Source organism: Heterocephalus glaber, unplaced genomic scaffold, assembly GCF_053883595.1.
Source record: "Heterocephalus glaber isolate CG9 unplaced genomic scaffold, H.glaber_assembly_v1.0 deba00001577, whole genome shotgun sequence".
Lineage (NCBI taxonomy): Eukaryota > Metazoa > Chordata > Mammalia > Rodentia > Bathyergidae > Heterocephalus > Heterocephalus glaber.
Window position 1 is genome coordinate 8,503,502 of NW_028258358.1, and position 26,726 is coordinate 8,530,227.

The window sequence follows — 26,726 nt, forward strand, 5'->3', positions numbered from 1 at the left end:
TATTTTTGAATTTTAGAAATCTTCGAGAAGTGAGGGATAATGCTTTGGCTGAAAAGGACCGAGCAGTGATGGCGGAAAAGGATGCTTTAGAAAAACATGATCAGCTTTTAGACAGGTAAGCATCCTGCAAATGGAAATGTTATAACTTTAGTTTCTGTTTCTGTTACTTTTCCTTATAGAAAAAATATTTTAGTAGGAATATAATTTGAATTTGAATTGAAGTATGACATGCATTATTTTTGCAGTATATAATTATTACCTATTGAAAACACAAAACTGAACATTTCAGTCACTCCAGAGAGTTCCCTTATACATATTATTTCAGCCTGTCCCATCCACTACCCCCAAGAGGCAACCACTTTTTTATTTCTGTCACCATAATTTGGCTTTGTTCTCCTTAGACTAAAAATGAATAGAACTGTACAGTATGTACTCTTGTGTCTAGCCTCTTTGACTCAACATTATGTTTCCATTCATTTAGTTACTGTACCAGTAATTCCTTCCTTATTATACTCCATTTTATTATATTCACTTGTTGATGGACACTACAGTTGTTCCCTGTTTAGCTACCATAAATAAAGCTGCTGTGTACATTTGTACATAGACTTTTGTGAGCATATTTTTGTTTCTCCTTCTGCTTCTGCCTCCCAACTGCTGGAATTATAGGCATGTACTACCATGCATGGCAATAGTTCATTTAACAGATAAATGAAGATCTGAGGATTAATTTGTGATTTTCAGTGGGGTTTCCTTATTTGCCCAGGCTGGCCTTAAACTGTTGGGCTCAAGTGATCCCTCTGCCTCAGCCTCCCAAGTGTCTGGTAGGCATGTGCCACTATGCCCAACTTCTAATTTGTGATGTAAGCAATATGTACATCTAAATTTGGGGCTCTGGGTGTAGCTCAGTAGGAGAGGACTGGTCTAGCATGCATGAGATCCTGAGTTTAATCCCCACCCTGCCCCAAAACAAACACAAAACTTAACATATTTAACTAATGTGATATAAAACAGAAGAGTAACAAATAAATTGAATGACACATTGAAGATCTAATAAATCTTTTCAGATATAATTAATGAACTGAATGAATTTTATGGAATAAATGTAAGAACATGCATTTGGATTCAGAAAACCTACAATGGCATGTTAGGCTTAGAAGTGAGCTATGAAATGACTTTGGAAGGTTTCAATATGGAGATCTTATCCTACAGTAATAGAAATTAGAATGTGGTTAGTGATTATCTTACCTGTAGCATAGTGCTGAAATCCTGGAACCCAAGTGTGAAACTAGAAAACCTTCAGGGCAAAAATGATCTAATCCGTGGAAAGATTCATTCTATTGTGCTAGACAGTAACTTCCCACAAATATTTTGAGGGTTCACATATGAAAGCTGGTTTTCTGGCTTGATAACACCTAAAATAGTAGAACTGGCACCACCTGGTAAAGCTTACAAGAAATAAAGAAAAACTTTTTCAACAGGGCTTTTCAAAAATGCCTTAGCATCTAATATATTCTCTGTCAGTACAGGTGTCGAGAGGCATTCAGTCAGGATGTGCTTGTATGAACTCAAGCATGAAATGGGTAGCGTAATGAGTTTGGAGTCCTTTTTTTGTTTGGCAGATATGCCGAGTCCCTTTGGTTCCTCCGAGCCCCAGGGTGACCTAACTCAGAGGCCCTTTTAGCCTCAAGAGTGGCCTCCGTGTCCTACAGGGATCCTGCTTCCTCAGCCTTCTGAGTGCTGGGATTACAGGATTGTATGTACTACCATGCCCAGCTTGAAGTTCTTTTTGATACTCATGTTATCAGTGACACAAAAGCTTAGAAGAGTTGATTCATTGCTCAAGTTCCATGAAAAAAAAAGAATAATGAACCCAGGCTAATGCTGAGTGTCCATTGAAAAGCTCTCTTCATTCCATTCCCTATGTTTTTCCCAAACAAAAACCTAGGGGTTGTTACTATTATTTGAAAAGTACTCTATATAAAAATATATATGGGCTGGGGCTATAGGTCATTGTAGACTGCATCCTTGGCATGTGTAAGGCTCTGAGTTCAAGCACCCGCAGTGCAATCAATCAGTATATATATATATATTCATTAATTCATTGAAATTCTTTTGAGTGTAGATTGCCTATATGTTTGAACTCATGTTTTTAAAATATCATGTATATTCTTTGCATATAGTAAAAACCCAAGGAAAAATATCTTTGGTTTCAGAGGCTGAGTTCTTAATACTCAAATATGTAATTCTGGCTTCCTTTGTATCAAAATCAGAATAAACAAATGCATTTTAATCTTTACAGGGAATGCGATTTTCCATGAATTACATTTAAGTAAAGCCCATGACCTGCCAATACACAATTTTCCAGTCAGGTGTAATAAGTGTCATCTTTTTCTTTAAAATGAGCAAATTTTCTTTTAATTAAATGCCTTATGGTTAAGCAGCCTCTGTTTTTATAAAGAGAAGTATATGGAACCAGTGTGCCATTTTCAAACTTGAATGAAAAAGGCTTTTTACTCAAGGACTTCAATTTTCTACAAAGGAAAGAAAGGGCTTTCCTAGGCATAGAAGACCTACATATGTCTAATTCCTAGCTCAACAGTTTCTCTAATAATAAGTAACAAATACCCAGCTTTCACCAACATGGAGAGAACATTATCTCATATTCTGCTGCTTTGAATCCCTGTGTACACATTGAGGATTCTTTCTGCCCTAGGGAGGAAATTTTAAAACTCAACCAGTACAAGTAGTAGAATAAGTTGATATACTGTTACATTTATGGGATCCTGCATGAATCTGCAACGTAAGCTTACAGTTCAATTTTTTTTTTTTTTACAACTCTAAGAATTACAAGCACTTAATATGCCCCCACCCCTTTTAAGATTTTATTTTGAGACAGGGTCTCACTAAGTTGCCCAGGCTGCCTTTGAACTTGCAAACCTCCTGCCTCAGCACACGAGTAGTTGGGATTACAGGTATGCACCACCATACTCAGCTTTCAGAATTAATTTTAATTGTATTTTTTAGTTTAGCTTGTTTTTAAATATATATTCTGTGTTTTGGCATATATTTTGAAATAATTTTCAGATTATAAGTATTTTAAATAAATACTGTTTTTGAAATTATGTTTTCATTCCCCACAACTTATTTGATAATGGTAGTATTTTTGCCTTCATCTTTTGCTAGTAGAAAACAGAAGAGCATAGGACAGTAGATGAATAGAGTGATTTTCATGTCACACTAAGTTAGTTTAGTAAGTTGGTATAGAAACCAGCTGCCCTAAATTTCCATTTTTGCTATATCTTCAAGAGGAGATGTGCTTCTATTCAGTGTGCTTCTATTCTACCTTTTTATGTATTTTAATCTGGTGCTGCCTTTTTCAGCAGACAAGGAAATGTTTGTGTGATTTGCAAGATAAACTCATGGAATGAAGAGTACTGAGATTTGAAACTGAAGCTATAATATCCAAATGTTTTATGTAATAAAAATGCTCTAATTTTATTCATATTATTCCTAGTCTTCATGTTATACAAAATTAATTCATATCATGATTTATTTTGAATGTAGAAATTTCTAATTCTCAATCCTGTACTATTACTTTTTTGTCTTTATTTCTTTATGAAAGGTAAACTATACATTTATACTTCTTAAAGGAAAATTTTTAGTATCTAAATTTTTTGTTATTTTATAAAATACTCTAGTAGGTCACTCTAAGGAGTTTCTCAGAATTCACAAGATTTATCTTTGTTACTTGATTTCTCTTATTCCTTTGTATCCCACTGAAGTTTGGTTTTGTCTGTATTGAGATGGTCAAGCCCCATGTTGTTCTAAAGTTCTCCTCTTGGCCTTAGCTGTTGTTCCATTTGACGTGTGTTCATTCTATGTCTGGCTGGGTCCACTACTTCCTAAGTTACCACTGTGACTTATTTCTTTCCCAGTAAAGGCTTTAGAATTTGTGGTAATATAGTGCACATGAAAGCATTAGGAAATGTAGTGCCAAGATGAAAAATACCTTGTTTCTTTTCAGTCTGGACATAAAGTTCTAGAAGGAACTGAGTAGAAACTCCATTATTCGGATCGCAGTGTATGGGTTTTATCTTTATGCTACCTATGTCTCTCTTCCTTTTTCTTTATTAAGTACTGGTCTAATCTAAAGCCCTTGTCCTACCAGAAACAGTAGCCCAGGCAAACCTTTAACCATGTATGAGTACTTTATTACATATAACTCTGTATAAGTGGCAATAGTTGTAAAGTGACATTCTTCCTTTCTCCCACCTCAGAAGGTTGTATCTTGAATATTTTTGTGCAATAAGTCAAAATACATAGAGCAATTTGAATTTTTTTTCTGTTAATCCTTTTCAGAGTGGTGGTTGAGACAGAGTTTTGCTTTAGAAGGGTGGTCTTGAAGTCATTACATTGCCCAATCTGGCCTCGAACTCACAGTGATCCTCCTGTCTCAGCCTCCTGACTGCTGGGATTATAGTTGTGTGCTACTACACCTGGCTAATCTTTTTCCTTCATTAAGAACATGGGGGATCTGTGTCTGAAAATATTTACTCTTAGCAGGAGAATTAGTGATGGGTGTGAGTGTTGTTAACTTGAAATTCTGTGATACAGAACATCTTTATACTAAAATAGTCTGCATATTTTTGTTGTATAAATAGAATAATTGGTGTAGAAAATGCTATTTCCAAAATGACATAAACACAATCCTGAATAATTGAGTACCTGTCATTTTCAAGGGATAAATTCACTTTTTACCCTATAAAATCAAGCCTGTGCCCTAGCATTCCATCTTGGTCTATATTTTTTACCTCCTTATTCCAGATAATTTCATATGTACATTAAAAACTATAAGAATATCACTCAAAACGCCTGTATCTTTTATCCAGATTCACTCCTTTTTAACATTTTGTTATGTTTCTCATTCTTTTTTAGTATTTTTTATTTTATAAAAAAATTAAATTTCATAATAAAATAAGAGAATAACAAGTTAATACATTAGTAGAGTATTATAGTTAGAGTACAAAACATAAACCAAAAAGATTCTTAGAAAAAAGAAACAGATATTAACACAAAACTTTCTTTTCAACAAACAAAGATAAACTAGTGTCCTTATAGTCTAAATGAAACCAATTAGCCAGGGATGTAGCTCAGTACACACCTGCCTCAAAAGTGCAAGGTCCTGATTTCAATCCCTGGTAGCAAAAGAAAAATTAATAAAATCCATCCCCCAAAAAATAAATAAATGAAACTAATTAACATATATGAAAATATTTCTGAAACAGTGGACTATGTAATTTGGAGAAGTATTTGAATTGCTCCCTACTTCCTATTTATCTCTCTTTGTGTATATAAACGTGTACAGTGTTTCTCATGTAAGAGAAACCAAACGTTATTGGAGTTTGCATGTCTGACTTCATTCTTATGCCCTCTTTTCTTCTCCCTTCCTTATTTTTTCTTCCTCTCTGTCCGTGAACACACACACACACACATATTTGTATATAGCGTTTTTCTGAATAATTTTAATCAGTTGAGTGCATCAAATGCTTTTACCACTTCACAGTTTATTTCTTAAGAATAGAGATATTCTCTTACATAACTGCACTATACCTTTCAAATTCAGGACAGCCTTGATAGTAATAGTTTATCCATTTTTGTCATTTGTCCAAGTAATGTCCTTATATAAAACAATTTTTGGGGGGCCTGGGATCCAGTCCAGAATCATCTGTCTTATTAGTTATCATGCCTCTTCAGTCTTTAATGTAGAGCAGTTTTTCACTTTCTCTTTTTTGTTTTCATGCCATTTGGTCGTTTTTCTTCTAATTTTATGTTTATCTTCCTTCCAACAATGTTTAAAAATTCAAGCTATTCCTTTTTTTCTTGTCTCGTAAACTCAGATTTTTAGCTACATGCCTAACATTTTTGTCAGGATATTTTTCTGGAACTTTAAACTGAATATTTATGGAGCATCCCCCTATGTTCCCCTTCCCCAAATCAAAAATTTACTTCAGTTGACAAATTATTGCACCATTTTTAAACCATTTGTGTTTGAATCTTCAGAATACAAATTCTTTCTCTTGGCTCCTGTATTTCATCACTTGTCACATTTCATAGATTTCACCATGTGTTATCTCTAAAATCTTCTTCACTCCTGCCACCATCATCCTGGATCGGCTTCCCATTGCTTCTTGACTGGTATCTTGTCCTAATCATGGATAATACCCTCTTAATTGGTTGCTTCATCTCTCCCCACTCAGTTAATCCTCTTGCTCAGACCTGTTCGTCCTCTCCTAGTTTTGTATTCTGACGTCATCATTTGCCCAGACACTTGAACAAGACAGTGGGTAATTCACAACTACTTTTTTCCCCTTATTTTCTTTCCTATTTATTCAGCCATTAAATATTTATTGATACCTGCTGTATGACAAGTGAAGTCCTAAGGTGCTAAGGAAATGTATATACTAAGGGATGCATTAGTAGATAAACTAGAGATTGCCTGTGCTGAGAGTTGAGGGAGACAGAAAACAAACAATTACATATATAATTATTATGTTATAATTATATATTTTGATGATTGCTCTGAACCAGGTTGTGTAAGGACAAATAATGGCTAGGACAGGGTACACTGTGCTAGGTAGTCAAGAAAGGCCTCTCTGACATGTAAACCCATGTTAATTCTAATTTCTACATATATCTAATCATTTCCCTCCCCTTAATCCTAAGTGCTATAGTCAAGCCTTTATTTTCTCTTGCCTGAACTATTATCATAGCCTCTAAAGTTATTACCTCCTTGTTCTTAGTTAAGTCCACTGTATTCTAGTTACTCATTCTCCTAGGGTAACTGAGAACTCTGATCATGTCACTCAACACAGTGGCATCCAGGCTCCCCTGTACAGCTTAGAGTTGAAGGACATTCACAGTATTTTCAGCTTTTCCAAACTCATATTTCTTTAGACTATCTCCTGTGTACACTGCACAAGTTGAACTCTTGCCATTCTCTATGTGAATGTTTACCCTTTTTTTTTTTTTTTTCTAGAAATGACCTTTTTTCTTCCCTTGCTCCTACATCTTACCTTTTTTTTTTTTTTTTTTTCCGGTATTGGGGATCAAACTCAGGACCTTGTGCTTGCGAGGCAGGCAGCCGAACTACTGAGCTAAATCCCCAGCCCAATCTTACCATTATCTACTAGGTAGATACCTGTATTTTTAAGACTGAGTGCAATGATCATATCTTTTGTGGGATTTTAACCTCCCTTCAGAAATGTTTAAGAATCTTCTCTGGGTTTTTAGCATAGGATTGTAATTGTGCTTACTCACAAGCCTCTCCTTCTGAAGTTTTTTTGTTTTGCGGTTTTTTTGGGTTTTTTGAGGTTAGAGACTTTAGCTTTCCCATATTTACTTCTCTAGTAAGCCCTCTACTCAAGGTTTTTAATGTAATTCTTAGTATCTATTAGTTTTAATCCACTAGCATGTCCATTTTAATTATGACTTACAGTTTTCCATTGTGAAGACAGTCCTCATTTTTCTACCCCACTGGTTTTCAAATCTAGATGAATTTCTCACTTGGAGATTTTTTTGAGTGGTTGGTTGGTTGGTTGGTTGGTTGGTTTTTTTGTTTAAGTGAGCTGCTTTTCCAGATACTAATGATACCCAATGTCTTAATTACTTTTCTCTTTTTGCTGAGACAAGATACCCAACATCCAAAGTTAAAGGAGGGAGGAAAGGTTTATTTAGCTCACAGTTTGTAGAGGTTTCAGTCTATAGCTGGCTAACTCCAAGGCAAAGTGGCACAGGGCAGAGGGTCATGTCAGATAAGAACGATAGTTCATTGTGCCCATAAGATAGCAAAAACAACAACAGGCCTTGACAGTGTCTTCCTGCCCCTTTCATCCTATTCAGACCACTGAGGGTGCCCTCAGGCCTACCCCCATCATGAATTAATCACACACTCTAGATTCAGCCACCTTGAAAAAGCATGAGGCTTTGGGGAAACATCTAAACACAGGCCGTAACACCCGAGTATGCTAAAGTTTGAAAGAACTATAGGAAGTGATCACAGGGAAAATGTTGGTTATCTTGTGCACATGGTGGTATCAGAACAAGTCCCAGAGTCTGGAAACATGCACATGTCCTTATTCTTTGAAATGTTGAAGAGGAATGATTACAGTAACTACCCCAGTAAACTGGAGTGTGACCAAGAACATTCTAAAACAGACTATTAAATATATAGTCAAATATTTAGAAAAATGATGAAAACCAGAATCCACCATTAGTTAATTAAATCTTGACACATGTTATGGTTTAGGTCTGGAATGACCCCTAAAAGTCTCATGTGTTCAGAGATGGGGCTTTCAGAAGATGAGTGGATTATGGGGGCATTATCAGCGGATTATCCATTGATGAGTTTATAGCTACATGTATCCTTGAAGTAGTGCCTGGTTGGCAGAGATGTGTCACAGGGGGTGTGCCTTTGGCAGGTGTATCTCCCTCCCTGGCCCCTTCCTTGTCCCTGCTTCCTGGCTGACCTGAAGTGAGTAGCCAATGCCACTTCTGCTTTGCAACTAGCCAGCCATGTATGGAATGAGACAGAATAAACCTCTCTTCCTTTAAATTGCAAGTGTTGGGAATTTTGTTCCAGCAACAGGAAAGTGACTAATACAACAAATTACTTTTTACTTTTCTTTTTTGAGGTATTACTAGAATCTCAAGAGAAAAATTCCAGTTATAGAAAGAATCCTAATTTTGGGGGGTTTTTTTTGGGGGGGGGTGGTACTGGGGTACTGGGTATCTAACTTGGGTCCTTCCGCTTGCACAGCAGGTGGTGAAACCACTGAGCTAAGTCCCCGGCCCTAGAAGGAATTCCAATTTAATGAAGACATTTTATCAAGATTAAAAATGTGTTCAGTGACACATGGGAAAATGTGAAATAAATAACACTATAATTAAATGATGAGTTTAAAGAACATTCCATAACAATTTTCAGACTGTTGACTAGTAGATGAACTTAGAAGAACATTACTAGTTAAATATTTTTAGGCTTTTTACTTGACTTTTAGGCACTGATTGGTTAAATCAATTTTGTTAAACCAATTTCATGGTGATCTCGGCGAATAATAAGGGTAGTTTTCATATTTCACACTTTAAACAAACCTTTACTCAGTAAAGTAAGCGACTTACATCTGTTACACAGGGGTAATCAAAATATTGGATGGGCGTTTAAATTTTTTTAAATTTATTACAGTAAAAAACACATGGCCATTAATTCCCCCCAAAATACTCCTCACTTCTCACTTCAAACACTTGTATCCCATCATTCTTGCCACTTTCTGAAGCAATTTTGGAAGTCCTCTTCTGTGTCTTTAGGAGGTGTGGTCAAAAATAGAGTGAATGCTGTAGAGTGCATGCCAAGTGCCATCCAGCAGAAAAGCAGGCTTGTAAAAACATCACTCTGTGTCCTTATACTCCTTATTCATTGGGTTTAGCACCATGTAATTTCTGGTTCTTCCACAAAGTTAAAATGACCATGAAAGGTGAACATTTTGAAGCTATTCAGGATATTGAAGCAACCATGGTAATATAATTAAAGACAAAAAAAAAAATCTTCCAGATCTGCTTCATAAAATAGCAAGAGTAATGGGATAAGTCTGTTTGAAGTAAGAGGAAGTATTTTGAGCGGAATTAATGGCAATGTGTCTTTTACTATACTTTTTAAAAAAAAATTAAACATTCACCAGTTTTTCTCAGTCATACCTCATATACCCCATTTTGAGATTTACTCTTTTTATTTATTTTAATTTTTTTTTTTTGAGACAAGGTCTCAGTATGTAATCCAGGCTGGCCTTGAATTCACTGTGTAGCCCAGGCTGGCCTCAAACTTGTGGCAATCTTTCTGCGTCAGCCTCCCAAATACTGAGATTACAGGTGTGTGCTACCACACCCTGCTTTGTTTGTTTGTTCGTTTGTTTGGGGAGGGGTTGTTTTGGTGTTTTTGAGACTGGGGTCTCACTGTGTAATTCAAACTGGTCTTGAACTCACTGTGTAGCCCAGGCTGGCCTTGCTGCCTCACCCTCCCAAGTGCTGGGATTACAGGCATGCACCACCATGCCTGGCAGAGATTTCTTCTTTCTATTGCTAAGAATTAGCAGGGGAATAACTAAATTAGCTGGGGTTTGCATAAAATCATAGGCTAGGAAACTCTACAGTTTATGGAAGAGTTTCTCTTTTTTGCCCACTGTAATGCTAAGTTCAGTTAATGGAGGACCTCTAGAAATAGAGATTTTGTAAGGGCATTTTTATAACATTCTCCATGCCCATATAAGTGAACAAAAATAACAAAACGGGAGAAACCCTTATTTCTATTGAAAACTAAGGAAAGCCCCCCACTATAACTCATAAATTTCAAGGAATATTGGTCAGATACAGTGTAATCAGTATCAAATGAAAGTGAACGGAGAAGAATTCTGCAACTCACCTGAATAGTGCAGTGAGTTAGATAGTATGTAGAAGAAATTCTTCAGAGCTCTACCAGTATCTTCTAAAATAGACTGTCCAATAGATCTTTCTACAATGATGGAGACTTACTGTATGTGCCCTGTCCCATAGCAGGGCCACAGATTCCCCCCCAGTCCATTTTGAGGGCAGAATGCAAGCCTGGCTAGACCCCCCTTCATTCAAAGACTAGTGAGGCTGGATATGTAGCTTAGTAGCTTATGCTTGCCTAGGATGTGGAAGGCCCTGGATTTGATTCCCCGACACTCCAAAAAAGAAGCAAAAAAAGATTAGTAATTGATTGGTGAGGAGAAACATGTCAAGACAAGTATAAGAGTTAAGTAAACAGCAGGGGTAATACAGAGCTGCCAAAGATGAGAACATCTTGAAAGATTTATTCCAAGCCTAAAAGGATTTTAGATCACCTGTTCACAAAATTAAGGAAATTTAAGAAGACACAGAATTTATGAAACTAGTGATGTTGCAATAGAATAAGATGGAAAAAACTGATAATGTTGAGAAGAATTACTTAGAAAAATGATAGTACAACTTAAGAAAGAATGAAAGAGAAATAGTGGAGAAGATTGGGGGATCCAGAAAACCAACTGGCAACTTGGGACAGGGGAGACTTACAAAGCAGAGGAAAGGGAGGAAGTTGCATGAACAGTTACAGAAGACAAGGGCCGGGGATTTAGCTCAGTGGTTCCACCGTCTGCCTAGCAAGCACAAGGTCCCCGAGTTCAGCGATCCCCAGTACCAAAAAAAAAGCCGAGAAAATAGACATGGAGACTGGACAACATGTTTATATTCAGAAAATTAGCATGCTAAGGGAAGAAAATAACAGTGTAGAAGAATGAAAATATATTTAGAGACATAGTAGAAGAAAACTTTTTCTGAAATAAGAAATCTACAGTTTAGAATTCACACGTTATTAAAGGAACAGTATTAGAAGAATCTGGGGTATGTAAATAAGACATTTACTAAAAAAAATTCTGCTTGATTAATCTCAAGTTCTTCTTCCATAATTATACCTTATTTATATATTCATTCCAAAATATTCATTAGTCATTTGTTTTGTGCTAAGCACTGTTCATAGGCACCAGGCACTTAACATTTTATTGAGATGAAACGGTGTCCGTGTTAATGGAACTTACGTTCTTATGGTATAAATCAGAAAATATACAAATAAATAATGAAACAGATAACTATTTTTAAGTACCTACAAATATTTGAAAACTATAAAACATAAAACAGTGTGAATCAGGGAAATTTTCAGTTTGTGTGATATCACGTGAAGGTTCTTTTTTTGTTTGTTTTTTTCCTGGTACCAGGGATTGAACTCAGGACCTTGTGCTTGGAAGGCAGGCATGGTGCCACTGAGCGAAATCCCCATCTAGGAGGATTCTTGAAGCATATTATCCATATACCCAGAAATCTACTTCAGATTTTTATCTCACCAACAAGAGAATCAAAGAACTCATAAATCAAAATATTAATGTGTAAAAGATGTGGCAGTGAACATTTAGTATGAAATTAAATATTCATAGGTGTTATTTTTTGTTATAAAGCATATTATAATCATAATTGTTAAGGGAAAAATTACAACATAAAAAATAATTTAGCAGGAGTAGAGACAAAATAGCAGAATCGTTAAAATTCTTTAATGTTAGTTGTAAGAGGTGGTAAGATGAAAGATGGTCAGAGGATAGAGTGTTTATAATATGTATAATATATAATTTTCTCAAATTATGTGAAAGAATAGCTTTATCAAAAAATACATGCTTAAACATATCATTTGGAGTAATGAATGGGACCATTAATTAAACAAGCTATATATTTTGCATATTACCAAAGAAGAAGGAATAAAAAGCAAACAAACCCCCTGTAACAAAAGATAGATAACAAACCAAATAGCAAAGAAGCAAAAAATGACCAAACATGCTTTTCTCACAACAGTTTTAAATGAGATGCTCTTGTTTTATAAGAGAAATACAATTTGAGTAAAAAAATAAATCCAAATTCAACATCAATCAAGTGACTTAAGATATTTTAAAATGACAATATTAAAGAGACAAAAGGAATGTAAAAGTTACAACATTCTAAAATTGTTTATTAAAGAGTGTTTTAAAATAATTCAGGATCTTGAGAATTCCTTTGTAATGACAGTGGATATACAATAAAGATATGCTCAAGAAGCATGTATGGGCTAGGGAGGTAGGGATGTGTAGATGTTGGAGTGCTTGCCCAGCATGCAGGAGATCCTGAGCTCAATCCCGAGCATGGCTGTGGGGTGAAATTTCCACATGGGAAATTGCTTATTGTCCCACGTTAGGTTACATGGCTCTGCCCAGAAAGCTCAATTGTTACCAGAGGTGACGGTCATATTTAAAAAACATGGCCTGAGGATAGGGATTGTATCTAGATGAAAGAGGTTCTGGACGGATACACTTCAATGAATCATGTATTATAGTTTCTGTTCAATATACAATTAATAAAGCAAACACAACTCAAAATTTAAACAACCTGGGCTAGTCTTGTTAATTCATAAACACAATAATTTTAAAAATAATTTTAACACTTATTAATTGAAGCCAGCTCAAGGCCACATTAAACTTACAATTACAGATATATAGATATATATATATTTAAGTGTGTGACTTACTATTTTTAAAAATGTGTTGTTAGTAAGACTAAGGTTTCAGATTCATTCATCTTATACCCCACCCCTCTTGGGGGTGGTGTCCAAGGTCTTTTCTAAGTCTAACCAGCTGCCTTAAAAACGTGCACTTTCAAGTGGAGAGGTTAGGTTGAATCAATATAAATATGTAAGTACTACAAGAAAAAGGACTGAATTACATGCTCCTCTGATAACACAATAAGATGTTTGTAAATGAAGGAAAACATGATTTGTGTACATTTTAAGTTGTTTCTTAGAAATCTAGAATCATAGTTGTTCATTGTGCATTTGAACTGAGCCAGAGAGAGAGAGCAAAAATATGAGTGCATGTTTGTGTGTGTGTTTATATAGGTTTCTTTATAGGCTGCTGCTCTATTGCGGGAGGTAGGGTTCATAGATTTACATTTGATAAATATACTCACATCTAAAAAAAGATGTGTAAAGCATTGGAATGCTGGCTAACTAAATCAACTCCTCAAGCCTAAAGTTAAAAGTAAATTATTTTCCATGATTATTTTAAAATATGATATTTACTGGAAGGAAAGTCCAGAGAATTACCACAAATGAAGTGTGATCATATTTCTCCCACTTGTAAATGAGTGCTTATTTCCTACAGTGTATATTCTGGTCCACAATGAATCATTTTCAACATGTTTCAGTTTAACTCCTAATACATTTTTAAACTTGGCAGGCATATTTAGATGAACATTACTTCTAGTTTTAGAGACTGCTTCTAAATTATATTTCTCTCTTGCAGTCATCATAAAAAAAGTTCTTTCAGTAAAAAGGAAGCTAGATTGAATGGTAATGTATGTTTTGGAGACGCCAAAAAAAAAAGTTAACACTTTTAAATTTTATTACTACATAATCCCTCTTAAAAATTACCTTTAAAACTTGTAGTTATGAGGTTCTTTCTAATGATAGAAGATACTTAAAAGAAGAAAAATATAATTTACCTTGGATAACAGTAAAGGTAGTATTAAACTCTTACTATGTCTAGCACTCTTTGTTTTGCCTATCCCTTTTTTTTTTTTTTTTTTTTTTTTGGTATGGGGATTGAACTCAGGACCTTGCACTTGCTAGGCAGGCAGCAGAACCACTGAGCTAAATCCTTGGCCCTTGCCTAGCACTCTTTAAGTGTTCTAGGCGCATTAATATTTATGATGCCGACATAATAGGTACATCGTTTATTTTTTATAAACATTCAAGATTTGTTTGGATTGCAAAACAGGGCCTTGACAGCTACGGACTTAGAGCTAGATGTTTTTCCAAGCTAATGAGTATATAAAGTATTTTACATATTTCCAGCTCTCAGTACTTGATTACCATTTATAAATTTGTGCAATCCTGTGAATCTTCTAATTTTGTTTGGCCAGTCTGTCGACTGTGACTTTTTAAATATTTGATTTTGTTACTGAGATTTCACACTGGGCCTTGTTATTTTTAACACTATAAAAGTTCACAGAGCCAAGTGTGATGGCACATGCCTATAATCCCAGCACTTGAGAGGCTGAGGCAGGAGGATTACCATGAGTTCAAAGCCAGCCTGAACTGAGACCCTGTCTCAGGAAAAAAAACAACAACTAAAAAATGTTCACAAAAGTTTAGCATTTTTACAAGGACTTAGATCATGAAAACATTCCACTCATTTTGCAAGTGAGAACAATTCTAAAGAGGTTATATGACTTATTTTGAGTTGGTACTGGAAGCAGAACTGGAATTAGACATCTGTTCTCTTTGTTTCCATCCAAGTTTTCCATTATGTCATACTTATGTAAACAGCATATGAAGCAAAATACTGTGATGTTGCACATCAATAGGTACATTTTTGTTCTCAAATATTAAAGGCAACAAAATGCGATATTAATTACCAGTGGCTACCATAATAAACTGCTGCCTACTTGGTGGCTTACAACAACAAAAATGTATACTCTTGCAGTTCTGAAGGTCACTTGTCTGAAACAAAGATTGTTGGTGTGGCTTTTTTTGGTACCGGAGATCGAACTCAGGACCTTGTGCTTGCCAGACAGGTGTGACGCCACTGAGCTACATCCTGGCCCTGATTTCTTCACTCTTATGTACCAGCTTTTATTCCACAAATTTTAGACACTACTATATTTACAAATCATGTTATCCCAAGGTATAGCTAAGGGTTATGTCTTCTTAACTAAGTATATAACCATATGTGTATATATTGGATGATAGAGTATATTAGAGAAATATTGAATTAAGTGGCTCAAGTGTTTTCATTAGCTTTCAATAAAAGAGTAACTATAGTAATTCTTAGAGCTCATTTGGGTAGAATTATGAAGTAATGGATTATTAAAAAGTTATCTTTTTATAAATGAATTTTTCTTTTTGTACCCAGGATCTAAGTTGGGACCTTGCACTTGCGAGGCAGGCGGTAGAACCACTGAGCTAAATCCCAGCCCTATAAATGAATTTTTGTGAAAATTATAATTTAATTTTATAAGCACTTTTATAAATTCTAATTACAGATACCTGTCAGGTCTAAAATTCTCTAATAATGTTAAAATCTAATGTATAAATTTCTTTCCATGTAATTGTACATAAGGAGAATTCCACATAGCTAAAATCATTTACCTTTACCATATTATATCAGAACCTAATAGAAATTAATCACTATTATTCACTCTTCTCTTGTGAGAATTGAATCTTTGTAACCCAGCTTTATGAACTATTATCTAATTCCCTTCAGGAATTAATGTGTGATGAACCTAAAGTCTCATTCGTCTCTTCCAAATGTTTAACATTTCTTGCTTTTCTTCCTTTTATTTTGATGAGAGCTGCCATTATAAACTCTACACTTTACTGAACACATCAAAAAGCAAAGAGAAACAGCTCTCTCTCCATACTTTCAGAGGAGAATTGTGGAGAAAAATACGTACTTATGCTCACATTTCTCTTTGTTGAAGTATGGGTTCTCAAAAGAGCAATAGAGTTAAAACTACTGTGAAGTTTTCTTATGATGGCCTAGGCTTCAATGTAGTGTTCATTGAATCTGTGTGTATTACACTGTAGAGAATAAAACAATATAAGATTTTTATAGAGCTAAAATATGATGTGTATATTTTAAAGCAAAATGTTATATTTATTTTTTTTCCCCCATTAACTTTATTGGTACATTTTAGGTATGCAATACAGTTACATTCATCATTGGGATCTTGTACCATTACATGAGTCTCTTGGTTCTTATTTTTTTCCCCTTCCCTTGCCCTCCCTTCACCCCCTCCACCCTTCCCTATTTGCAAAGACCTTGTATCCATTTTTTTCCTCTTCTCATATTTTTTCCTTTCCCTTTTTTCCCTTCCCCTACCCCTCCCAATTCCCCTGCTCTTTTAGACCTTTTCTTCCTGTTACACAATATCAGTTATACATTTTTTAAATTATAATATTAAGATCTAGGAGACATTACCACAGATTTTACAGAATTTAAAAGGGCATAGAAAGCATATTACAAAAATCTTTTTTGAAATAAATTTGACAACTTCTGAGAAGTAACTTACAAGACAAATTAATGAAACTAACTCTGGAGGAAATATAAAATTTGAATAGCACCTATTAAAGAAAGTATATTCCTAGCTTGAAAACCTACCTATATGACAATAGCAGGCTCATAAACATTTTAACTGATAAATTATATCAAACAAAGCAGAAAAAAGAAGGAACACTTCTCCCCTCATTTTAGGAACTCAACATTGTGCTAATCCTAAAACTGGATAAAGATAATAGAAGAAAAAGGTATGAACATAGATAGAAATTTGTTTAACAAAACAAACTCTTAGAAGTCAGATCTGGCAGTATGTAGAAAGTGGTTTTATTATAGGGATGGCAGTGTTGGTTCAGCATTGGAAGATCCACCCCCAAAAGTAATCATTTTAACAGAGGAAAGGAGAAAGCCATATGATCCTGTCACTAGTTGGAGAAAGAGTATTGGACTAAATTCTACAGCTGTTCATGGTAAAAGCTATCAGGAGACTAGAAGTAGAACAGAACCTTCTCAACAGATCAAAGACATGTACTCCATATGTCCAACAAAAACTCCTTCTATGAATGGAGATGATACAGTGCTTCCTCCCTAAAGTGGGGAACAAGGGCATATATGCCTACTCTTCATCTGTCCATTAGACTTTGAAACATAGGTCTAAACCAAAATAGTCTGGCAATAAAATGACACAACTAGGATAGGATTGGCACGGCAGAAGCAAAATCTTTATATGTAGATGAAATGATCATCTACAGAGAAAATACTAAGAAATCTCTAGGAGCCCCTAGAACTTGTACTTGAATTTAGCAGGATTAGAAAACACAAAGTATATATAAAATTCAGGTCTGTGTATACTTGCTATAAATGAAGAACTGGATATTGAAATTTGAAAGTTATGTAGGAGTACAAAGGACCCAGAAAAGCCAAAAACAAAAACAAAAACAGTGTTGGAAGACGTTTAGCACCCAATTATAAGACTTCTTCTAAAACTACAGTAATCAAGGCAGTGTTGGTGTAAGGAAAGACATATAGATCATTGGAATAAAACAGAGAATCTAGAAATAGAACCACACATATATGGTCCCCTGAGTGTTGAAAGCTTATTTAACATTAGTATTTTATAGAATATAAACTCGATTCAAGAGCCGAGGAAGAGATAGTGTCTTCAGCAAATGGCACTAGAACACCTGGTATCCGTATATAAAAAATTAACCTCAACCCTTTGTTTCCATACATGAAAATAACTTGAAGGGATCTATGAACCTAAATAAGAAAGCCTAAAAGTATAAAACTTTAAGAAGAAATTATAAGGGAAAATATTTATGAAGTCAGAGTAGGCAAGAACTACCTAGGATACAAAAACCATGATGTATAAAAGAAAAAAAATTTATGAGATTCCATCAAAATGTAGAACTTTAAATGACATCATTAAAATGAAAAGTAGTCCATAAACAGACCATATTTACAATGCATTTAACCTATGAGCAGAATATATAAAGAATTCTTAGAGCTCATTCATAGACAACCCAGTTAAAATGTAGACATAAGAAGATGATAAATAGCCAGTATAGCACAAGGAATGGTGTGCAATTCTAGAATCAGGAAAATACTAATCAGTACAATAATAAGATTGAATTATACACTCATTAGGGAGATGAAGTCAAAAGTTTTAAAAGCCTTGTCATGACTTTTTCTTTTTGTTGGATTCTCCCCCTTTGTGTTTAATTTGTCACACCCAGTGGATTCATTCTGCTGGGTTTCCTGGGGTTGTGATCCTCATTGTCTTTTCCTAGGGTATTGTCTAAAATTTTTTGGAGTGCGGCTTTGGTATTCATGAAGTTCCTGAGGTGCTCTTTATCATGAAAGCATCTTATTTCTCCATCAATTTTGAAAGATAGTTTTGCAGCGTACATCAATCTGGGTTGGAGGCTGTTTTCCTTTAGGGCTTGCAATACATCACTCCAAGCTCTTCTTGCCTTGAGGGTTTGCATTGAGAAGTGTGCTGTGATTCTGATGGGCTTTCCTTTGTATGTGATTTGTTTCTTTTCTCTTAACTGCTTGTAGAATTTTGTTCTTCTGTTGGATTTCTGGAATCCTAACTATTATATGCCTATGTCTAGATTTTTTTTGATTAAGGTTAGCTGGAGTCCTATATGTCTCACTTATTTGTATGTCAAGTTCTTTTCCCCTCCTTGGGAAGTTTTCTGCCATCACTTCTGTGAAGAGTTTTTTTATGTCATCTGCACTCTCTCCTCTTTCTTCATTGACTCCAGTCAGTCTTATGTTATTCTTCTTTGCATCATCTAGCAGCTGCTGGATTGATTTCTCATGTTCCCTTACAATTTGAAAACAATTTTTCTTTTCCTCCTCACTAATTGCAATCTTATCTTCTATATGTGAAATTCTATCCTCACATTGGTTCATTCTGCTGTGCAGACTTTCGATGGAGTTTTTAATCTCTTGGAAATCTGTTTTTATCTGTTTTATGGATTCCATTTGTTTCCTATGTTGGGATTCCATCATGTTCCTTAGATCCTCTATTTTTTTTAATCTGTGTCCTCTAGATTTATTAATCATGTCTTGCACCATGAGCAAAATCTTTGCTGTTATCTAAGTAATTATTTCTGATTTCATTTTTCCCAGATCCTCTTTTGTTGCCAGTTCAGAGAGTCCAGTGGTTGAGTTTCAGATTGTTCCATCTGGTTTCCCTTTGGGGTTGCTGTAGGTGATCTGGAAGTCAGTTTTTGAGGCTTGTTTATGTGTCTTCTCATTTCCATGGCGGGGGGGGGGGGGCTTGGGATGGCAGCAGGGGAGCTTCCTTCTGGGTGCTGGGACCAGCTGAGCTTCACTGCCCTACGACCCTGGGATGGAGGCGGGGAGCTTCCTTCCGGGTACTGGGACCGGCTCACCTTCTTGGCCCTAGGAGCCTGGGATGGTAGCGGGGGGGAGCTTCCTTCCGGGTGCTGGGACTGCCTGAGCTTCACTGCCTTAGGAGCCTGGGTTGGAGGCGGGGGAGCTTCCTTCCGGGTGCTGGAACCGGCTCACTTTCTTGGCCAAAATGTTATATTTCTTAAGGAGCCCATTATGGGCTCCATGGTAACAGTCTACTATCCCTTTCTATTTTAAGGAGGTATCATGAATGACCTTTTAGAGAAGGTTATATATAAGACAAACATTTGAAGTATGAAATTTGACATGAAGTTATATCAAATTAAAAGGCTTTTTTGCACAGCAAAGGAAACAATAGAGTAAAAAGACAACCTAGAGAATGGGGAAAAGTTCTTGACAGCTACACTTGCAGTAGAATATATAAAGAATCAAAAAATTAACCCTCCCCAAAAGCAAATGACCTAATTTTAAAATGGGCAAATGAACCAAATAAACATTTCAAAAGAAGAAATACAAATAGCCAATAAGTACACGAAAAAATGTTCATCATTTTAGTGATTAGGAAAATACAGATCAAAATAATGCCGAGATTCTATCATCTCCTCGTGTGAATGGCTGTCAAGAGGAACACAAAAGGCAACAAATGCTGGCAAAGATATGGGGGAAAAGGAACTTTTCTGCATCGTTGGTGGGAATGTGAACTAGTACAACCACTATAGAAATGAGCAGGGAGATTCTTCAAAATAATAAAAATAGAAATTCTATTTGATCCAACTATACCTTTCCTAGGTATATTCCCAAAAGAATTAAAAACATCATGCTATAGTGATATATGTATACCCATGTTTATAGCAGCACAATTCATAATAGCCAAGCTCTGGAAACAGCCTAAATACCTGTCAACAGACAGATGGATAAAGAAAATGTGGAACTTATACAAAATGGAATATTATTCAGCTATAATGAACAATGAAGTTTTTTCATTTACAGGAAAATGAATGGAACTGACACCATAATTCTGAGTGAAATAAGTCAGATGCAGAAAGTTAAATATCACATTATTTCTTTTATATTAGAAACTTGCAATATAAACTTAGTAAAATAAAAGAGAAATGGTAAGAAACAAGAAGGCAGACTTGGTGGAGATGGAGAAGGGGAATCAGGGAGAGGGGATAAAGGATTTGAAAGTTGTTAAGATATGTCATATCCATGTACCAATTCCCCCAAATTATTGTCACTATGGTATATTACAGACAGACTAATAAAAGAAATCTGACATGCAGATAATGAGACAAGGGATTTCAGTAACTTCATAAACCTAAATATAGAAAGAATAAAATTAAAAGATTGTCAGGAAATGACAGGTGACTGATTCAGTGATTTCATTGCACAGGTTCAGAATATACAAGTAAGTAGGAGATAAAGATAAGAGTTTCAGGGCTGGTGATTTAGCTCAGTGGTTTTGCCGCCTGCTGCACAAGCGCAAGGACGTGAGTTCGATCCCCAGTACCAAAAAAAAAAAAAAAAAAAAAAAAAACCACATAAGAGTTTCATTCTTTCATAGTCCTGAATATCAGAATAATTTATGTATACTTCAGTGAGTAGTAAAAGCTGACCTGATAAAAATCAAATTTTAGATAATTAACTTCACAGTAATGTATGTGCATGTATTCAGGATATATTACTTAGCTTTCCATTGCTGGGACAAAGTACCTGACATACACAACTTACAGGAAAAAAAGCTTATTTTGGCTCATAGTTTCAATCCATGATCAGCTGGAGGAGGAAAGCTGCTCACTTCATGGCAACCAGGAATCAGAGCAAGCAGGAGCTGCAGAGAGAGGAAGAATATACACTTCCAGGTTATATTCTCCCAGTGACTTGCTTCCTCTAACTAGCCCTACCTCCTAACAGCACATACAGCTATGAACTCATCAGTGGATTAACCCATTGATGAGGTTTGTGCTCCCATGATTTGATTGCCTTCCTGAAACCCCACCTCCAAGCACATGAACCTTTGCAGGGACATGTTTTGCTCCACACCATAGCACAGAGTAATGCCATATGCCCTTAATGGAAATGCCAGAAGTCCAAGTGATTGCTAATAATGGGATGGTGTCATAGGGAATAGAAATGAGAAGGCTGATTTTAGAAATACAACTGCGAGATGATGAGTGGTAGAGCTTTTTCCACCCTGCTCTCTATCCACCCTTCCTCTTACTAAAGGAAAGAAATTCTTTATGTAATATTTGGGTCATATTCCATCATAGGGCTTGTTGGGCCATGTTTCTAGGTCACTGATCTCTAGCTAAAGTCACAATCATGAGTACATTTTCCCCTTTGGCTTCTTTTGTTTTCTGGGACTGGAAACAAACAGGGTTAAGCCTCACCTTCCCCAGAGACCTGGTGCTATCCTACCAGAGACCCCTGAATTGTGATTTACTACAAGCCCAGCTGATAATAGTTATAATTTTATTTCCTTTTTGCTGTTATCCTCTTTTCATCATTAAGAACCTTATGTGAAGGATGCTTCTTGTGATGGAGCATTAATTGAATTCCTCCAGATATCATCAGTATGCAATCCCATGGTCACCAACAATGGGTGGACCCGACAGCCTGTACACAAGCAATGTGATACATGCTTAGTACTGCTTCTAGAGGAGGATTGCCTAGGTTAGGATATTGGCTGTGTTGTTACTGGGTGCATGACTTTGGGGGAAGTTATTTAATCTCTGCCTTAGTTTCCTCATTTATAAACTTTACTGATAACTCAGAATTGTGAGAATCAAATGAGTGTTATATATGGTGTGTGTCATATAACTGTTAACTCTTAGCTATTGTGGTTTTTACAGGATATAACTGACTAGAATTGAAACTATCTTTGAGAATTATCAATGATTCATGCGAAATTGTTGGGTAGTTGAGATGACAATAATTTCATTATCAGAAATAGGAATTGAGAAAACAGAAGTGATTCATCGGTGAATGAAGGTTATAATTTTGATTTAGGTCTTATACCTAAAATGCTAACCTACTATTCATGTGTAGACAAATGGAAATAAATATCTCATGCCTGGATAAAGGATCAGTCCTAGAGATAAAATTTGGGATACATCAAAAATGATGAAACCTGTAGTAAAAACTTTGAAATTTGAGAAAGGATTTAATAAGTGCTGAAGATTTGCAGTCGTTCAGTTGTGCTAAATATTTTAGGGTTTTTTTCTCATTTTATTAATTTTATACTGTTTTTGTTTTTTATATAGCTGCTTTCTTTATGTAAGGAAATTAAAACTCAAGAATTTTTTTTCAATACTATGGCTAGAATCTAAAACTAATGACTTTAGCAGTCTTGAAAGATACAAGGTAATTATGAAAAAGATTAATTGTATATCTATGTATTAGCATTATAAAAATTGAAAATTAGGCTTGGCATGTACCACAGTTATACATGTGTTTGCCTCACGTGTGAGGCCATCAGTTTGATCCCCAATATCACCAAAAAAAAGAAAAAAATTAAAAATTTTTAAATACCATTTGCAATAGCATCAAAATATTAAGTACTTAGGGTATAAAATTAATAAAATGTGAAGCAAATATAAGACCTGTGCATTGAAAGCTAGTAAATATTTGTAAGAAAAAGTAAGACTTACTAGAGAGATATATCATAGTTATAGGTTGCAAGTGTTAATATTACTAAAGTAGCAAACTGATTTACAGAGTCAAGGCAATTAGGATTAAAAAATCAACAGACCTTTTTTGTAAAAACTGATGAGCTAACTTAAAATTTACATTAGAAATTCACAAGACCAGAATGTCCAAAGCAGTTTTGAAAAAGTAGGAAGGATAAAGGTACCTGGATAATTCAATGTGGAAATTATAGTCTTTGTAACAGATCACACTGTAATAAGTATAGCAACAATTAGATACTACTGCAACCACTGAATGGCTATATTTTAAAACACTGATATTACCAAGTGTTGACAAGATTGTGGATTATTTGGAACATAATGGTGTGAATGCAGAATTATCTAGTTACTTTATTTCTTTCCCTTTTTTAGACAGGGTCCTTGAACTCACCTTGTAGCCAAGGCTGGCCTCAAACTCATGGTGATCGTCCTGCCTCAGCCTCCCAAGGGCTAGGATTATAGCATGTACCACCACACCTGGCTTATATAGTCACTTTAGAAGGCAGTCTGGTTAAATGAGTGAATTGACTGCAAAGCAACAGAGATTTTAGGGAGTAATGGAAATGTGTATACATCGCTAGAAATATTTGTCAAAATTATAGACTTAAACACTTAAAAATTAGTAAATTTTGTGTATAAATTATACCCAGGTAAAACTGAGTTGTTTTTAATAGACTTTATTTTTAGAACTATTTTAGATTCATAGCAAAATCAGGAGGAAGGTATAGAGATTTTCCACCTAACCTCTACCCCTCACATGCGTAGCCTCTCCCATTAGCAGCATCACCTACAAAATGGATACGTTTGTTACAATTGACACAGCATTATCACCCAGGTGCCATAGTTTACATTAGATCCTGTTCCAACCACTTTTTATTTCTTCACTCTAACCTTAGTCTAAGTTAACTCTTGTGATTGTACATGTATCCATTATAGTGTATAGAGTACTTTCAGTACTCTATAATTTTGCTATCTTCATAATTTTGCTTTTTCCAGAATGTCATATATATGTAGCCTTTCAAACTGGCTTCCTTCACTTAGTAATATGCATTTAAGGTACTTGCGTCTCTCTTCATGGCTTGATAGCCTGTTTTCAGTTCTAATACTCCATTTTATGGATGTAACACAATTTTCTATTCACCTACTGAAGGACATTTTGGGTACTTCCAAGTTGTGGTAGTTATTAATAAAGCTACTATAAATATCTTTCTGTAAGTTTTATATAGACACAAGTTTTCAGCTCCTTTGGGTAAACCCCAAAGAGCAAAATTGCTAGATCTTTCATAAGAGTGTTTAGTTTTGTAAGAAACCAAAAAAGTATCTTCCTAAATAGCTATACCTGTTTGAATTCCCAGCATCATAGTAATTCCTGTAGGTGCACATCCCCTCCCACATTTGGTGTTGTTAGTGTTCTGGATTTTTGGCCATTCTTTTTTTTTTTTTTTTTTTAATTTATTTTTTTATACCAGGGATCGAACTCGGGTCCTTGTGCTAGCAGGGCAGGTGGCAGCACCACTGAGCTAAATCCCCAGCCCGATTTTTGGGCATTCTAACAAGTACTGTATGTAGTAGTATCTCATTTTTTTTGTATTAAATTCTTTTACTGGGACATTGTAGGTATACAACACAATTACATTTCTCATTGGGAATTGTACCTTTATATAATGCATCTTGGTTCTTACTTTTTCCCCATTCCTAGCCCTCCCTTCACTCCCTCCACCCATCCCTATTTACAAAGACTTTATTTCCCTTTTTTCCATTTCTCATCATTTTTTCCTTTCCCTTCTTTCCTTTCCCCTGCCCCTCCCACTACCCCTACCCCTTTGGATCTTTTCTTCCTATTTTACATTATCGATTATTCATTCTAATCATTGGTACATTTTACGAATACAATATAATACATTCATCGTTGAAAATTTGCACCTTTACATAGTTTCTCTTGGTTCTTATTTTTCACCCTTGCCCAGCCCTCCCTTCAACCCCTCCAGTCCTCCCTATTTACAAAGATTTTGTTCCTATTTTTCATTTTCTCATATTAATCCCATTCCCTTCTATCCTTTCCCCTAGCCCTCCCACTTCCTTCCCCTTTGCCCCTTTTCTTCCTATTTCACATGACCTATTATACATTTAGTCCTTATTTACACTTTCAGTTTCTCACACCAGAGAAACTATTTGGTATTTACACATGTGTGTCCTATTTATTTCACTTAAGAGTATTGCCTCAATGTGCATCCACTTAGCTATAAATGTCTCTAATTTCTCATTTTTTATGGCTGAGTAGTACTCCATTTTATTAAAAAAACACATTTTCTTTATCCAGTCTCCAGTTGATGGGCATTTGGGGTGTTTCCAAGTTTTAGCTATTACAAACTGCGCTGCTATCAACATGGGCGCACATATATCACTATGGTATGATTCTTTTAATTCTTTGGGGAAGATCCCCAGCAGTGGAATAGTGGGGTCAAATGGGATTTCCAGTTCTAGTTCTTTGAGGTATCTCCATACTGATTTCCACAGTGCTTGCACCAGTCTACACTCCCACCAGCAGTGGAGCAGGGTTCCTCTTTCCCCACAGCCCCACCAGCATTTGTTATTGGTTGATTTCATGATAGCAGCCATTCTTTCTGGAGTGAGGTGGAATCTCAGCGTTGTTTGCATTTGCATCTCTCAAATGACCAGTGATGTTGAACATTTTTTCATGTATTTATTTGCTAGTTCTACTTCTTTGTCCGAGAAATGTCTGTTCATTTCAGATGCCCATTTTTGGATTGGGTCTTTAAATTTGGGAGGTCTGATCTTTTTAAGTTCGTTATAGATTTGAGATAGTAGACCTTTGTCTGAGGAAGAGCAGATGAAGATTTTTTTCCCACATTGTGGGTTGTCTCTTCACACTGCTGTTGGTTTCTCTTGCTGTGCAGAAGCCTTTTAATAAGAAGAGATCCCACTTGTTGATTGTTTGTGCTAGTTCACAGGCAATGGAGGTTTTGTTCATAAAATCTTTTCCTACACCGATGTCTTCAAGGGTTCTACCTAACCTCTGTTCCAACTGGTTCAGAGTTTCTATTTTAACATTTAGATCTTTAATCCATTTTGATTTTAGTTTAGTGCATGGTAAGAGATATAGGTCTACTTTTAATCTTTGGCAAGTTGAAGCCCAATTTTTCTAGCACCATTTATTAAAGAGGCTATCTTTCCTCCAGTGAGGGTGTTTGGCTCCTTTTTTGAAGATAAGATGGCTGAGTGTGTCTGGCATTGTTTCTGCATCTTCTAATCTGTTCCACTGGTCCTCAGGTCTGTTTCTTTGCCAGTACCATGCTTTTTTTTATCACAGTAGCTTTGTAGTATAGTTACAGGTTGGGGATTGTGATACCCCCTGCCATGTCTCTGTTACCTAGAATTGCTTTTGTTATTCTGGGTCTCTTCTTCTTCCAAATGAATTTTTGGATTGTTTTCTCAAGGTCTGTGAAGCATGCTTCTG

The 26,726-nt window shown here is 35.6% G+C and overlaps 1 protein-coding gene across 6 annotated transcripts in view; it reads left to right on the top strand.

Annotated features, from left to right (window-relative positions):
• The window catches only part of Pibf1 (progesterone immunomodulatory binding factor 1), a 220,034-nt gene that overhangs the window by 60,427 nt on the left and 132,881 nt on the right, over positions 1 to 26,726 (top strand). For all 6 annotated transcript variants that reach the window (XR_015443697.1, XM_087192882.1, XM_021258673.2 and 3 more), the window contains exon 10: positions 17 to 115. Coding sequence is in view for 5 of the 6 variants with exons in the window: in XM_087192882.1 (XP_087049008.1) it covers positions 17 to 115 (99 nt within the window). In the remaining variant the exon portion in view is untranslated. The remainder of the gene's footprint in view (positions 1 to 16; positions 116 to 26,726) is intronic.